Raw genomic sequence first — 16,046 nt, 5'->3', positions numbered from 1 at the left:
GCATAATGCATGCGTTTGAATTTTCATTGGTTAATACTGAAGTGTAAATCAGGCCTAATGATCAGGTATGAAAATGTTTCAACAAGCCCATTTTCTGTTCAATTTGTTCATGTTTCCCTATGTTGCTTAACTGATTTAATTCGTGTTCTACTGTTTTTATAATTGCCACCTTTCTAATTTGTTTTTATAGTTGTGTTTATTACTGTTGCTGCGTTAAGTAAGTTTACTTTTTCTTTCGTGTATATCTTGTAAAGGAGGTCCCAATTCAGTCTCTGACTCCGGGACCTCCTCATGTATATTACATGTAATAACTTCGTGTTTAGTAAATTTAAAATTTGATTCTGATTCTGATTCTTACATCATATTGCCAGCACTGAAATGCGTCATGCATGAGGCTGGTCTCCAGCAGGGCACCTATCTCACGCTTCGCACGCTAACGCTGCGTCATTTAGCGGTGCCACCTGAAAATTAAATTGTGGGACATACGCGATTAAACGGGGCGATAATTTTGTTTGTTTTCCGGAATTTTGGAAAGATCCCCCGTGCTTAATAGCATAATTACTGTCCTTGAGCTGGGTTATTCGAAGAGGCGGACATAATTAACACAAGAAAGCCATACACATAATCAACTAATTGACAAAAATGCAGCAACTAACTTCCTTAGCTAGCATTGCACTGCACATTGGAATAAAAAAATTGTAGCCGGTAGCTTTGCAAGCCGTATACACTCAGAATGAACTTGCAGTATGACACCAGTTTCGAGATATATCCCACAGTGCCAGATGAAGTACATGGGTGTTCCAATTACTTGTCTACTTCAGTACATAAAAGAGTGTTACGTTGAAAAAAAAAAACGTCAGCGAAACAGCATTGCAGTTTCACAGTGAGTTTCAAGGCGCAGAAGTCGAAGTCGATGTGCTTGTGTAAATTTGTTCCAAGTGTATGCGGTTTACAGTTTCATCGACTAGGAATCGTTAGTTGCAATATTCGCCGTAAAATATATTAGAAAATAATTACAAATATTTGTTAATTACATGTATATGTGTCACTTTTTCCTGCATCTAATGTGTGCCTCTTTGATTAATTTAGCTCAGGGACTAGAAATGCGTTATCTGCAAGACGTGATCTGTAAACATTCCGTAAAATTATATTCATAGCCATATATGTGAAGGCAACGCTGCCTGAATTTAGAGGGTGCTGGTCAACTTTCAGTCGGCACACGAGAAATCCTCAATAACCTTTATTGTGATGAAAGAGCAGCACATGCCGATCGGCACACCACTAGCGACTGAAATTGGTGTCATAAAGGTGCATTGATAAGCGGCACGTGCCCAGTGACGGCAGTCGGAGTCATAGAGGTGTATTAAGGGCATTATGCACCCAATGGAACCTAGACAATGAACCAAATCGGCCTGACAGTAAATTTAAACCGTTATCCCTCAGCACCACAGCTCAATGCGCTGGTCACTGACTACCCGACATCCCAAGTTTGCGTGAACACAGAAACGTGCATAGCCCGCAAAAATTGCGTGATGTGTCCTAAGAATGCTAATAGCAATACGATGCCGTTTATTTTGTGCTTCCATAGTGATATACCCGTAGCTAACAGTCAGTCACTCTGATGTATTTGCTGGTTTGGGGAAAAAGCCACATTGATACCTAGGTCCTTTTTTTGCTAGTATTTCTTACTGATCAAACTAACCCATGAATATCGGTTCTTTGTTGCAGATAAAAAATAATAGGACGCCCTGTCTTTTCAGAATGCCTCTTCAGGATGCGTACCTTCTTAGGATGCTTACTTAGATTGTGGTGGTGGAATTAGATGCAAAGCAAATAAAGGCTTGTTAAACATGTGCCTCTGCAGAAACGTTTGTTTTGTAGAATAATATCTATAAACAATTAGAATAAATAAATAGAATAAAAAGAGAGCAAAGGTGACGCGAAAAACTCGCTTGGGTATTTCTATGCGAGTGCTCCAATGTCTCCTCCACTGATCTAATTATCACTTATCGCCCGCTAAAGTATTGAAGAAACTGTTGCACTTACATTTGCACAAACATGCTATGCTCCAGAGCGGAGTAGATATATTGGCAGAGAGTAGGCAGCGAGAGCACGCAGGGAATGGGTAGACGGACGCAGTCAGGAAACGAGTGATTGACTGCCTTGGCACTCTTCTTTGGCAGCTCGCATGCATAGGGTGCAGGACGGGAAACAGAAAAAGAAACGTAAGAAGGCGCAGAAACGTACTGCTCCACAGGGCCGCACTTGCGAACGAACTGGATAAATTTGTATGCAAGGTACGCTGCTGTACGTTTCTGCTATTTCAGAAAAATGAACGCCATGCGAGTTTCTCAAGCGGACAGTTGACGTGTGGCGTGCCGACGCTAATCCGCATTAAAGCACCGCAACGTCTAGACGGCGCTGCGGCATTAGCCGCCGATGAAAGGAACCCTTCTGTACCTCCCGCGGTAGTTGTGAAGCAATTGGGGTTACTCGAGGTCACGCGTATGATGCCGACCGCAGCAGCTACGTTTCGACGGGTGCGAAGCATAGAAACGCTCGTGTAGCAAGATTTAGGCGCATGGTAAAAAATCCCACCTTGTAAAAATTGAAACAGAGTCCCCCCCTTCCACGCACCTCATACGCAAACTGTTGGATTCAAGCGTAAAGTTCCAAAATTATCATCAAGTTTAACCCTTATGACGCGATGCGCTGCACTGTGTGAGTCAGAGTGCAAAACTTCTCGCGCGCTTTATACAATGCACAACAAAGGCCTTAAGCAAGCACGTCTTACCATGGAGTGTCTGTACTACGTAGACAAACAGAAGGGGCGTACTATAAACAACTCATCCCTCAGGTATTGCACTAAACGCTCTTGAGCTTAAACAATTATAGCAAATGCCGCAGAAAGCGTTACACACATGAAATCACGGAGTGCATAGGATCCGTATAATATTTTTCTACATGTCACTGCAATGGTCTCATAAACCATATGGTCCAAAACAATTTGTCGAATTGCTCATATTATGAATGTGAAAAGTGCATTCTAAAAAACAGTGGCAGCTTCGTAGTTTATTAACATATGCAAGTCCATAAATGTGTGCAGCCGCTGATGGGTGAAGCAGCCGCTGATAAGAGAAGCTAGCACGCGAGGCCTGGGCCACTGCGCAGTGTAAATACTGATTTGCACTGGAACCACGCAAGTGCCGCATGCCGCACCACACCCATGCGGCGCATGGGCCGCCGGCGGGCGTCACAACCAGCCAAAAAGTTTAATTTAGGCTGGGGCCACAAAAGCGATTCGCCTCCGCACTGCTCTTGAGAACTGGTAATCTTTCGGAGGAGCAGAGGTGTTAAAGGACGCTAGCCAACTATCGGCAACAGCACACGGCAGTGGCATGTTTTTGGTGAAGTGCGTCGAAGCTTGTGCGTCATGGCGAAAACGCGACTCGTGTACTTTCGCATTGTGTTTTACAGCAGCATGAGTCGCAGTGGCGCGCTCATCGATGTTGGCAACATTGCGCAATTACCTTACCTACGGTAGGCATAGAAACGCGCACACATTTCTGTGCTTACCTAATAAGAAAATCTGTCTGTCTGCCCATCGATCACGTAAGACGAATTGCTGTAAAGAAAATAATGTATATAACAGTGAATTTGAAAGAAAAGACGTTGGCTGTGATAATTTTCGAGCCTGCATCCCTGCGCTCAGAGGCCGAGTATCTTATCCACTGGGCTAAGGATCCAAGCTTGCTAAAGGTGAATATATCTGGACCACGTGAATACGTTGTACATGCCGTACAGAACAAACGTCAAAGCAGAACAGTTCATTGAAAGCTTTGTTTAAAGATTTTCTAATGCTGGACTAAAACCCATCTCTATGACCATATGTAGAGCCACCTTCTAGGTTTGTAGACATAAGGAAATTTCGCATTTTGCGAACATTTACCGGCCAACACTCAACATCCCCGATACGATGTTCCTTCACTGACCGAAATGCCACCGTTCTCTTAAGCGTCATGCACTTCACGTCACGCAACACAGACAGATAAGCTGCCAATGAGCTGATGAGGAGTGAGGAGGCAATATATAGGTCTAATCATGGTTAAATATTGGCTTAAATGAATCGTAGAAATTCAGCAATTCAGATAAGGTTAATATGCAGCGCTATGGGTGGGTAAGGGTCGGATAAAGTTCGATGCCCCTGATGATAACCCATCAGAGGGGACAAGGGTAGGATCATGTGGGATAAGTTGAAGAAGAAGAGATAAGGATGCACAACAAGTAGGTCTATTGCGATAATGTTTATACCAACCAATACGCGTAGATAAGACACCGATTGAGTCAGATAAGGTTTATGCCAAACTGTGCCCAGAGGTTATTTTTTCCGGCTTTGCATCTTGATGTCTGTTGCTGTCTGGCGACGTAGAAATGAACCCTGGGCCAGAAACGAAGGTGATGTTATAGGAATTGTGCGATTGCCAAAAGGCAATACAATCTGATCTGGAGAGCATGAGCAAGCTACTGAAGGTGGTTGAAAACAGCCCTAGGATATTTAAAGAACAGGCTACTACAATTGCTCAATTGACTAAAACAGCAAAACATTTAGAGAGTACACTTCGGCGGCAGCAGGAAAGAATGGACAGCTTTGAGGACAGAAGTGGGCGGAATAACCTAGTGGTATTCGGAATAGCAGCAGGCGAGAGGGAATCTTTAACTGACCTTGAAGCGAAAGTGTTAGTAGGTCTATTCGAAGGAAAGCTTGGCGTCAACTTGAGTACCGTGGAATGAATACATACATCAGATAGGAAAAAAGAGCACCCGGCCTCGACCTGTAATTCTCAGGTTGTATAACAATAGGGAAAAAGCTAAAATTTACAAGCAATGCAGAAAGCTAAAGGGCAGTGGCGTCTGTATTTTTGATGATTTTTCAAAAGAAACACTGGCAAAGCGTTAGATGCTCTGGGATTCCGCGAAACAAGAAAGGGAGAACGGGCATCGCGTGCGCTTGAATTACGACAAACTACATGTGGACTATGACGTCTACATGTGGGATCAATCAAAGCGCAGCCGTGTGAAGGTTTCGCATCCTAACAGACGCCCTACTGCTGGTAGGGGTGACTGACGGAACAAAAAATGTGTTTCGAATGCCTTCCGCTTGATCGATTTGAACGCTAGAAGTTTAGTAAACAAAATTGGAGACTTAGAATACATCCTGGCTAATTATGATCCTCATGTGCTTACAATAACCGAAACGTGGCTGCGGCACGAGGTACAAACCCAAGAGTTTGCACCACCTAATTATTAAATCATACGAAGATGGATGGATGGAAACAACTTTATTCTGAATCCGGCAAATTTGACGACCCAGGCTCAGGTCTCCCATGAGGGGACTTCGAGGCCTTGCCTCGTCGCCGCCTCTCGGTCTTGCTGGACAGCCCACTCTTGTGTCTTGAGGTTGGAGCTGCGCAGAGCGGCGGCCCACTTCAACGCAAGAGCCTCCGGAGCTACTGCCATTGTAGCTGATGTAACCCGACACTCCCACAACATGTGTCACAGCGTCGCTCTAGTCTCCTGACATAATTTGCAAAGAGCAGTCGGGTATTGCGCGGAGAAAATGTGCTGCAATCGCACCGGACTGGGGAAGGTTTGTGTTTGCAATTGTCGCCAGATGACTGCCTGGCGACGTTTCAGCATGGGGTGAGGTGGGGGCAGCAACCGCCTGCCTAGCTGGTAGTGCTTGGTGATGTCATTATACCTGACCAGGCGTTCTCGCGTGTTTTGAGCCAGCAGTTCTGAACTCGAAGAGGCGGTCTCTGATTCTGCGCGGCGGGTCAGTTCTCGCGCAGAGAGGTGTGCTACCTCGTTCAAGTTAATGAGGCCCTCATCGGTGGGGGTGGCGACGTGCGCTGCAAACCATATGATGGCGGTGTTATCGAAGTGCTGTCGACCAGCTTTCCTTAGAATCTGGAGAGCTTCGGAGGAAATGCGCCCCCGCGCGTAGTTGCGAACTGCGGATTGTGAGTCGCTAAAAACTACCTCGCAGAAGGGGTCGGTAAGCGCAAGGGCAATTGCTACCTCGTCTGCTGTTTCGGGGTATTCTGTTGCGACACTACACGCGTGCGTAAGCCGGGAGCTAACGTCTACGACTACCGCCGTGAACCGGTGTTCTCGTGTGTATTCTGCGGCGTCTACAAAGCGCGTAGTCCTCTTTCCACCCAAGGAGCGCAGCAGTGCCTTGGCATGGGCCTGGCGTCGGCCCCGATTAAATTCGGGGTGCATGTTTCGAGGTATAGGGGCGACAATCAGCGTGTCACTGAGGTCAGGTGGAATGACCTGTTTCTGACCGTGTTGGACGTGGTAGTTGAAGCCGAGTTTCTGCAGGATGTAGCGGCCCGTGGCTGTCAGAGACATGCGTTCGAGTTGAGAGGTTCTTTGCGCATCCACAATTTCCTCAAGCGTGTTGTATACCCCCAGCTGTAGCAGACGAGCAGTGCTTGTGGACTCCTGTAGGCCAAGGGCGATCTTGTAAGTCTTGCGTATAAGGGTGTTGATTTTCTCCCTTTCAGTGACATTCCAGTTGTGGAAGGCAGCCACATAAGTGATGTGACTGATTGCGAAAGAGTGTATGAGGCGCATGACACTGTCCTCCTTCATGCCCGTGTGCTTGTTTGTAATGCGTTTGATCAGGCGGGTAGCCGCTGTAACCTTGCCTTCAATTTTGCGAATAACTTCTATGTTTCACCCGTTGGCTGTTATATGCATGCCTAGGATGCGTATCTTCGGGACTCGGGGAATGCAGGAGCCGTCTTGCGTATAGAGGATTATGTCGTCACATTGGCGCGATTCGGCTGTAGGCTTGGGTCGGCGGCGCGAGCGGTAGACGAGCAGCTCAGATTTCAGTGGAGATAGTCGGAGACCTGTGTCTTGGAGGAAGGTTTCGACTGCAGAGACCGCTGCTTGTAAGGTGCATTCTATCTGACCATCACTGCCCTTGTTGACCTACAGGGTGATGTCATCTGCGTACAAGGCGTGATGGAGGCCATCGATCTGGTCGAGGTAGGCCGGGAGACCCAGCATCACGAGGTTGAAAAGGAGCGGGGATATGACCGATCCTTGAGGAGTGCCGGTGCTTCCTAGTGTATGTTCGTCTGATGTCATGCTGCCGACCGCGAGGGTGACTGTGCGGCGCGACAGGAAGTCTCTGACGTAGTTGTAGCTTCGCTCACCCAAGTTGAGCTTGTTTATGCGGCTCAGGATTGCTTCATGTGCTACATTGTCAAATGCCTTTTCCAAATCTAGACCGAGGATGGCCCGGTTGCCACTAGTTGGGTCATTGATAATCTGGTGGTAGAGCTGGAGCATGACGTCTTGAGTGGAGAGGTGTGACCGGAAGCCCACCATAGTGGGTCGGTAGGCTCCAGTGTCCTCGAGGTGGTGGTTCATGCGGGAGAGGAACGCATGCTCCATCACCTTGCCAACGCAGGATGTGAGGGAAATAGGCCGCAAGTGATCGAGGCTGGACGGCTTGCCTGGCTTCGGTATCAAGACTGCTTTAGAGCGTTTCCACGCCTCTGGGATGCAACCTGCTCGCCAGCATTTGTTAATGTATGCCGTAAGAGCGGTTATCGAGGCATCATCGAGGTTTCTTAGAGTCTTGTTCGTAACCTTGTCGGGACCAGGTGCTGATTTGCCATTAAGGTCGTGGAGAGCTGCGCGGATCTCTGACTCGTGAAATTCTTCATCGAGTGTCACATTTGTCTCTCCAGTGTAATCTCCGTGTTGAACATCGGGCCGTTGAGGAAAGTACTTGGCTAGCAGGCGTGTCACGAGCTGGTGATCACTCGTGGTAGCCTGTTCCTTGTGCAAAAGGCGTTGCAGGTTTGCTTGCTGAGCAGACTTGCTCTGCGTTTCCCCCAAGAGGTGACGAAGGAGGCGCCACGTACTGCCATTGTGGAGCTGCCCATCGACCACGTTGCAGATGTCATACCACTGTTGGCGGCTTAAGTTCCGGCAATGTTCTTCCAGCTGGCGATTAATATGTGCGATCTTCTTACGAAGCTTTCGGTTGTGCCTTTGCTTTTTCCATCTTGCGTTTAGTGACGTCTTGGCTTCCCAGAGGTGGGCTAGTCGGCTGTCGATCTTGTCAACCTTGACTTCGGGTGCGAGCGTCTGCGTCGCCTTGTTCATGTCGTCGTTGAGCGTTTGCATCCATGCCTCGATGTCATTAATGTTCTCCTCACCTCTCTGTTCAGCTCGCTGCTTTCGGAATTTGTCCCAGTCCGTCCATTTGAATATCTTAGGAAAAGGGGGTGTACCCGCTTGAGGAATTCGTGTTTCTATGATCATGTGGTCCCTACCGAGATCTTCAAAGGTATTGCGCCACATTGCTTGAGGGATGTTACGGACCGCCGTCAGGTCTGGTGTCGTGTCCCGTGCCGCAGAGGTGCCCGCGCGGGTCGGCGCCATGGGATCGGTAATAAGAGTTAATTCGGCATCATGTAGGTCCTGCCACAGGCGTCGACCTTTGGCGGTAGTGTAGCCATAGCCCCAGGCCTCGTTCGGGGCGTTAAAATCTCCCCCAACCAGAAACGGGTTTGCGCCCGCCAAGGCAAGCGCCCCTCGGAACAGAGAGAGGAAACGAGCCCGTGAGTGAGCCGGATTACTATATACGTTGAGGTGAAATACAGTGTGTTTGCGTGTTCTATTGGGAAGGAGCTCTACAAGCATGTTTTCCGCATGTGTGCCGCTTACGCTGTGTTCTTGCGCTACTGTCCCTTTCCGAATTAAAATTGCAAGTCCGCGATCAATGGGAATCGGCGAGGCATGCGCAGTGTAACCTGGAAGCTTTGGTACGGTACCTACTGTTTCTTGTATCATTATGATGTCGGTTTTGGGTTGCGCGTGTCGGACGTATTGTTGCAGCAGTGGTTGCTTCTTAGTGAAGCCCCGACAGTTCCACTGCCACACCACGAGCTCTTTAGTGGGGCTGGCCATCGTGGTGCTGTACTTGTGCGTTACCTGAAATAGGGCTAGGGTGAATGACTGTAGGGCCCATGGTGGGCATCATTTCCATGCCTGGGCGAAGGCCTATGTGAGTCTCGATTTTGTCTATATGGACTTCAACCCTGTCTGTTCGAGCAGTGAGGTTATTGACCGCAACGCCGATGTTGCGGATCCCGGTTTGAATTTCTGAAAGCAGCTTCCTCATTTCTTCTTGTTCTTTCCGCCAGTCATTTATCGTGACATGTGCTTTGCGCCAATCACTTACTGCTGATTCGAGGTTCTCGAGCTGTTGAGACTCGAAACTGGTCGCCGCGCGTTTCTTTGTGGGCGGCGCCGCACTGTCGTTACCGTTCGCGACGGGAGTCGGGACTAAAGGAGGTTTAGGTATAGAGGTCTGCGCCATCGACTGTTTAATCTCTCGAATTTCTTGGGTTAATTGTAGCACGACCATACGTAATTGTGCGTTTTCGCGCTGCATTTCTTCTAATGTCACATCCCTGGGGTCCCTCTTATTATTGGGTTCTCAGGCAGTAGCTCCCTGAGCCTTGCGTCTGAGCGAGCCCTTAACCGCATCTGCCCAGCTCACCTTGTCAGGTAGGTCCGAATCTTGCTGGCCGGCTTGCCCCGGACGCCGAGAGCTCGAGCGGCTACGGCTCGCCCTGGGAGTTTTGCTGCGTGCCCGGCTCCGAGACGTGCTCTGCCGGCGGGATGGAGACCCCGCAACCGAGCGAGATCGGGCCCGGCCTCGAGAGCGGGAGCAGGAGGCAGGTGGGAAATGTTGGTCGTAGGTCTGTTGCTGTAGCTCAGGGGCGGCATGCGCAGCTGCCCTCTGTCGGTCTCCGCGTCGTTTCTTAACGAGATAGGGGGTCTTGAATCGAACCTTGCAGGCCTTGCAGGCCTTGTCCGCAGTGGGATGCGCTCCCCCACAAAGGTGACACCTTGGCGTGCATGTGTGATTGGGGTCGGGGTTCGAGGCTCCGCACCCTCTACACACACGGTCTTGGGGGCTCAGGCAGACGTCCATGCGATGGCCGACGCGTCCGCACTGGTGGCACACGTCAATCTGCTTTCTGTACAAGGTACACCTGGGCATAGCACCCCCGTAGTACACCCACGTTGGTACTCGGCCACCATCGAAGGCGATGATGACCGACGTGGTCTTGCTGAGTCTTTTGGCCGCTAAGGCATTCGGGTTCCTCTTGTTGACGATATTCACGTGAATGTCTTTCGCGTCTTCTTCGAGAGGAATGTCTCGGACGACTCCCTTGACTGTATAGTCTTGCGCAGTTTCATATGCCCGTATCCTGAACTGGTGTCCGTCGACCTCAAAGCAGTCGAGTCGGCGGTACCGTTCTGCATTAGGAGAGTGAGGGGTACTCACAACGATGATATTGTTACGTAGGATGACGCAGACGAAAAGCTATGTACAAATATATTTACAAGGAAAATACGCTGCGCTAGGCCAAGAGGCAACAGCCCGCGCTACCATCTAATCGTCGTCGTCGTCTTCACACTGCTGGCCTTTCGTGATCGCACATATTGTGCCGTAGCACTACCCCCGGCTGCAAAAGCGCCGTCCCGGAGCGACTAAAGATCGGACTCGGAAGCAGTGTAGTAGGCCTTGAGCCTACTGACGTGTACGACATCACTAGATGCCACAGGAGAGGACGAGGTTGAGCCCACAGGAGCAATTTCGTAAGTCACAGGCGTCACCTGGCGCAGCACGCGGTAGGGCCCTGTGTATCGCCAAAGAAGTTTCTCTGAAAGTCCGACGTGACGAGAGGGCGACCACAGGAGCACGAGCGCACCAGGTGAAAATTATACGTCACGATGGCGGGCGTTGTACTGACACTGCTGAGTGGTCTGTGAGGCCGTAAGTCGAGCACGGGCAAGCTGGCGTGCATGGTCGACGAGGGCGATGGCGTCGCGCGCATACTCGCTTGTTGAGACCGCAGCAGGAGGAAGTGCCGTGTCTAGGGGCAAGGTAGGTTCGCGACCGTACAGGAGATAAAAGGGAGAAAATCCGGCGGTGTCGTGCCGGGAAGAATTGTACGCAAATGTTACGTAAGGAAGGGCAATGTCCAAGTCGTGGTGGTCCTTGGAAACGTACTTGGCCAGCATATCGGTAAGAGTACGGTTTAACCGCTCTGTCAGGCCATTGGTTTGAGGATGGTATGAAGTAGTCAGTTTGTGTTGAATGGAGCAGGAACGCACAATGTCAGCGATAACTTTCGAGAGGAAGTTTCGACCACGGTCAGTAAGCAGCTGTCGCGGGGCGCCATGAAGCAAGATAATGTCACGCAAGAGAAAGTCCGCGACGTCAGTGGCGCAGCTGGTAGGGAGAGCCCGTGTGATAGCGTATCGGGTGGCGTAATCAGTCGCGACGGCTACCCATTTGTTCCCAGAGGATGACGTGGGAAAGGGACCGAGCAGGTCTAATCCAACACGAAAGAACGGTTCCACAGGGACGGTGATCGGCTGGAGATGACCGGCAGGTAGCACCTGAGGTGTCTTCCGACGCTGGCAGGGATCACAGGCAGCAACATAGCGTCGAACGGAGCGAGCGAGACCAGGCCAATAGAAGCGGCGGCGGACGCGGTCGTACGTGCGGGTTACCCCAAGATGTCCTGCAGTGGGTGCGTCATGCATCTCAAAGAGCACAGCCTGTCGTAGATGTTTTGGCACGACAAGAAGAAGATCAGGGCCATCAGGGAGGAAGCTCCTTCGGTACAGAATGCCGCCCTGGAGGACATATCGGCGAACGGATGCGTCGGTAGGTGTAGAGCGCAGACGCTCGATGAGTACTCGCAGCGATAGGTCTCGGTACTGCTCATCGGCGATGTTAGCGAAGGCAGACACAGAGAAAATGCCGTCGGCGGTACTACTGTCGGCGTCGTCAGGCTCGTCTACCGGGTAGCGAGACAGGCAGTCAGCGTCCGTGTGTAGTCGGCCAGATTTGTAGGTGACAGAGAACGAATATTCTTGGAGGCGTAAGGCCCAGCGACCAAGTCTTCCTGAAGGGTCTTTCAATGAGCATAACCAACAAAGCGCGTGATGGTCTGTGACAACGGAAAAGGATCGGCCATATAAGTATGGGCGGAATTTCGCAACCGCCCAAACTAGGGCCAGACACTCACGCTCAGTGATGGAATAGTTGCGCTCCGCGGGTGAGAGGAGCCTGCTGGCGTAAGCGATAACACGGTCGTGGCCACGCTGGCGTTGTGCTAGTACTGCTCCAATTCCGTGACCGCTGGCATCAGTACGGACTTCGGTAGGCGCAGAAGGATCGAAATGGGCCAGACGGGAGGCGTTGTGAGAATGTCGAGTAGATGAGAGAATGCAGAGGCCTCGTTATCGCCCCACTGGAAAGGAGAGTCTTTTTTCAAAAGGTCGGTTAGTGGTCGTGCTATGGCGGCGAAATTCCTCACGAAACGGCGGAAGTACGAACAAAGGCCGATGAAGCTGCGCACATCCTTGACACACGTCGGAACAGGGAAGTGCGTAACAGCATGGATCTTCCCTGGGTCCGGTTGCACTCCGTTCGCGTCAACGAGATGTCCAAGGACGGTAATCTGGCGACGGCCGAATTGGCACTTCGATGCGTTGAGTTGCAGACCGGCTCGCCGAAAAACGTCCAGGACTGCTGAGAGGCGCTCGAGGTGCGTAGCGAACGTTGGGGAGAATACGATAACGTCGTCCAAGTAGCACAAGCACGTGGACCATTTGAAACCTTGAAGAAGGGAGTCCATCATGCGTTCAAAAGTGGCAGGAGCGTTACATAGGCCGAACGGCATCACCTTGAATTGATAAAGACCGTCGGGTGTCACAAAGGCAGTCTTCTCGCGGTCGAGATCGTCCACGGCAATCTGCCAATAGCCGGAGCGAAGGTCAATAGAGGAGAAATAGCGAGCACCGTAGAGGCAGTCAAGGGCGTCATCAATCCGAGGTAGGGGGTACACGTCCTTTTTGGTAACCCTGTTAAGGTGCCGATAATCCACGCAAAAGCGCCATGAGCCATCCTTCTTCTTTACCAGCACAACCGGTGACGCCCAAGGACTACATGACGGTTCAATAATGTTCTTGGCAAGCATTTTGCGAACTTCTGCGTGAATAACTTGACGCTCAGCTGGTGACACTCGATACGGGCGGCGATGAATAGGAGGGGCATCGCCGGTATTAATGCGATGTTTGACAGCTGTAGTTTGGGCTAAAGGACGATCGTTAAAGTCAAAAATATCGTGGTAGGAAAACAGAACGCGGTAGAGTTCACGAGCGTGCTCGGAGGGCAAGTCGGGCGCAATCATTTTCCGTAAGGCAGCGATGGAACAATTTGTCGACTGCGATGGTAGAGAAGTATCGGATGAAATGTCGTCTACTGCAATGGATGCTACTGAGTGATCCTCGAACGAACAAAGCTGGGCCAAAAACATCCCACGTGGCAGCACTTGTGTCGTCAAGCCAAAGTTGACCACTGGCAGGCAGACGGAATTCGCCGTAATAGATAAAACTGTATGGGGTACTGTGATCCCGTGTGTAAGGAGGACGTCTTGCATAGGAGCCGCGATGTAGTGACCGTCGGGGACTGGTGGGGATGACACTAGGTCAACGTAGGTCAGTGCCGAAGGTGGCAAGCGAACGAAGTCGGCGGAACTGAGGCGACTGGGGTGTGGTTCAGTAGGATCCAGAACAGGCAGGTCAAGGCGGAGAGTACTGGCGGAACAATTGATGAGAGCAGAATGTGCGGAGAGGAAGTCTAAGCCGAGGATGATGTCGTGGGGACAGTGGGCGATGACTGTGAATAGCACGATTGTTGAGCGATCGGCGAAGGAGACGCGGGCGGTACACATACCAATTACGGGGGCTGTTCCGCCATCGGCGACACGTACAACAGGCGTCGTGGCGGGCGTGATAATTTTCTTGAGCCGGTTACGAAGGTCAGCGCTCATTACGGACAAATGCGCCCCAGTGTCTATGAGAGCAGACACGGAAACACCGTCTACGTGCACGTCAAGAAGGTTCAGATGAGTGGGCAAAGTCAGTAGAGGATTTGGCGGCGTAGGGAGCAATGCAGCGTCACCTCGAGGCGCTGCATCGTCTAGTTTTCCGGCTGGGAGCGGCGCCCGAAGGGAGTCGGCGAATAGGAGCGACGGGGCTGGGGAGAGCGAGATTGTCGTCGTAAGGGCGAAGGCGAACGAGAATAGGGGCGGTTCGTTGCAGGAGAATCAGTGGCGGCATTATTGGAGCGTGCGGCATAGGGACGAGAAGGGCCACCTGAGGGGTGAGAGTAGGCAGTATAAGTAGACCGGATCGGGGAACTCCAGTGACTACGACAGTGCCGAGAAATGCGCCCGATTCGATGGCAGTGGAAACAAATAGGCTTGTCGTCAACAGTGCGCCACTCAGATGGGTTGCGGAAACGTGGTGGGTAAGAAGATGCGGGACGGGGCGAAATCGAAGAAGCCGGGCGAGTATCAGGGCGATGGGCCGGGCGGGTATCAGGGCGATGGGCCGAGCAGATGGTGTGAAGACCCATGTTTTCAACCTCCTGGCGGACAACTGCCTGGATCAGTGAGACCGTGACTGCAGATGTGTTGGTGGGACTGGAGTCGAAGGCAGCCGGATAGGCGGCCTCGATCTCACGCCGGACGATCCTGGTAACATCGGCAGTGTTGTTGGGACGAGGAGCGTCGGCACAGGAAGATGTCGCTGGGGTGTTGGGCAGACGGGCAAACTGCTGGTGAATACGTCGGCTTTTGGCGAGTTCCAGGCGGCGGCACTCATTTATAACAGCATCCACCGTGGCTACGTTGTTGCAAAAGAGCAAGTTGAAGGCGTCATCGGCAATGCCTTTGAGGATGTGGGAAACCTTGTCTGACTCAGCAGTCATGTGGGTGTCAACTTTGCGGCACAGAGCCAAGACGTCCTGAATGTACGTGACATAGGGCTCTGTTGACGTCTGCACACGGCCGGAAAGCGCCTTCTGCGCGGCAAGTTTTTGACCGTAGGGGTTGCCGGACAAGTCACGAAGCTGTGTCTTAAGTGAATCCCAACTGGTGAGCTCATCTTCGTGCGTGCGATACCAAACTCGAGGTGTGCCACCGAGGTAAAAGACTACGTTGGCGAGCATAATAGTAGGGTCCCACCGGTTATTGCGGCTGACGTGTTCATAGAGGCTGATCCAGTCATCGACGTCTACCCCATCGTGGCCCGAGAATACGCCAGGATCACGGGTAGCGGGGAGAGTGATGTAGGTCGTCGAAGGGGCAGCAGGTGTCGGAGCCGGCGGAGTCGGGTTGTCGTCGCCGGGAGCCATGAAGGAAGGCTCGACGTACCGTCCACTGCGAAGCTCCGTGACGAGGTACAGGGAACGTCCACCTCCACCAGATATGTTACGTAGGATGACGCAGACGAAAAGCTATGTACAAATATATTTACAAGGAAAATACACTGCGCTAGGCCAAGAGGCAACAGCCCGCGCTAGCATCTAATCGTCGTCGTCGTCTTCACACTGCTGGCCTTTCGTGATCGCACATATTGTGCCGTAGCAATATTTTGCTGAATATTTGGGCAGACAATGTCTTCCGTGGCGTCTTGTGGAGATACGTTTGCTGCCCTATATAGGGCCGAAGCGAGCCGGACGACCCCGACTTCTGCAACGTTCAAGCCGCCCCGTGGCCTGATAACTACTTTGTGGTGATCACGTGGAAGAGTGGGCATCTTCCCTGCCTTCAGAACTTGCTGCTTGTGAGCGCGCGGGCCTCGCTGCGCCTTGTTCGTGTCTCCAGCGCCGGTTTGGGAGGCTGATGCAATGTTAGGGTTAGCGCGCTTGCCCCAAGGAGAAAGTCGTGCACGCGGGCCAATGGTGCACCATCCTGCTTCTTCGGAAATCTCGGTGGGTGAGATGTCAGTTCCTGCAACTTGTATTTCCATGGCGGCTTGAAGAAATTTGACGCGCAACCGTAACTGCGGCTCACGTAGCGGCCGGAGCACTAAGCTTAGCAGTAAGCTTAGCTCGGCGGTGCAGCGGCTCGGCATAAATG

The 16,046-nt window shown here is 51.3% G+C and overlaps 1 protein-coding gene across 1 annotated transcript in view; it reads left to right on the top strand.

Annotated features, from left to right (window-relative positions):
• The window catches only part of LOC139049995 (uncharacterized), a 159,999-nt gene extending 158,176 nt beyond the window's left edge, over positions 1–1,823 (top strand). Inside the window, exon 5 of the mRNA XM_070525980.1 lies at positions 1,729–1,823. Within this exon, the coding sequence (XP_070382081.1) occupies positions 1,729–1,739 (11 nt within the window). The 3' untranslated portion in view covers positions 1,740–1,823. The remainder of the gene's footprint in view (positions 1–1,728) is intronic.
• The last annotated feature ends 14,223 nt before the right edge of the window (positions 1,824–16,046 follow it).

The sequence above is a fragment of the Dermacentor albipictus genome, chromosome 9, assembly GCF_038994185.2.
Source record: "Dermacentor albipictus isolate Rhodes 1998 colony chromosome 9, USDA_Dalb.pri_finalv2, whole genome shotgun sequence".
Taxonomy (NCBI): Eukaryota; Metazoa; Arthropoda; class Arachnida; order Ixodida; family Ixodidae; genus Dermacentor; species Dermacentor albipictus.
This window is presented reverse-complemented; position numbering and strand designations above follow the sequence as displayed.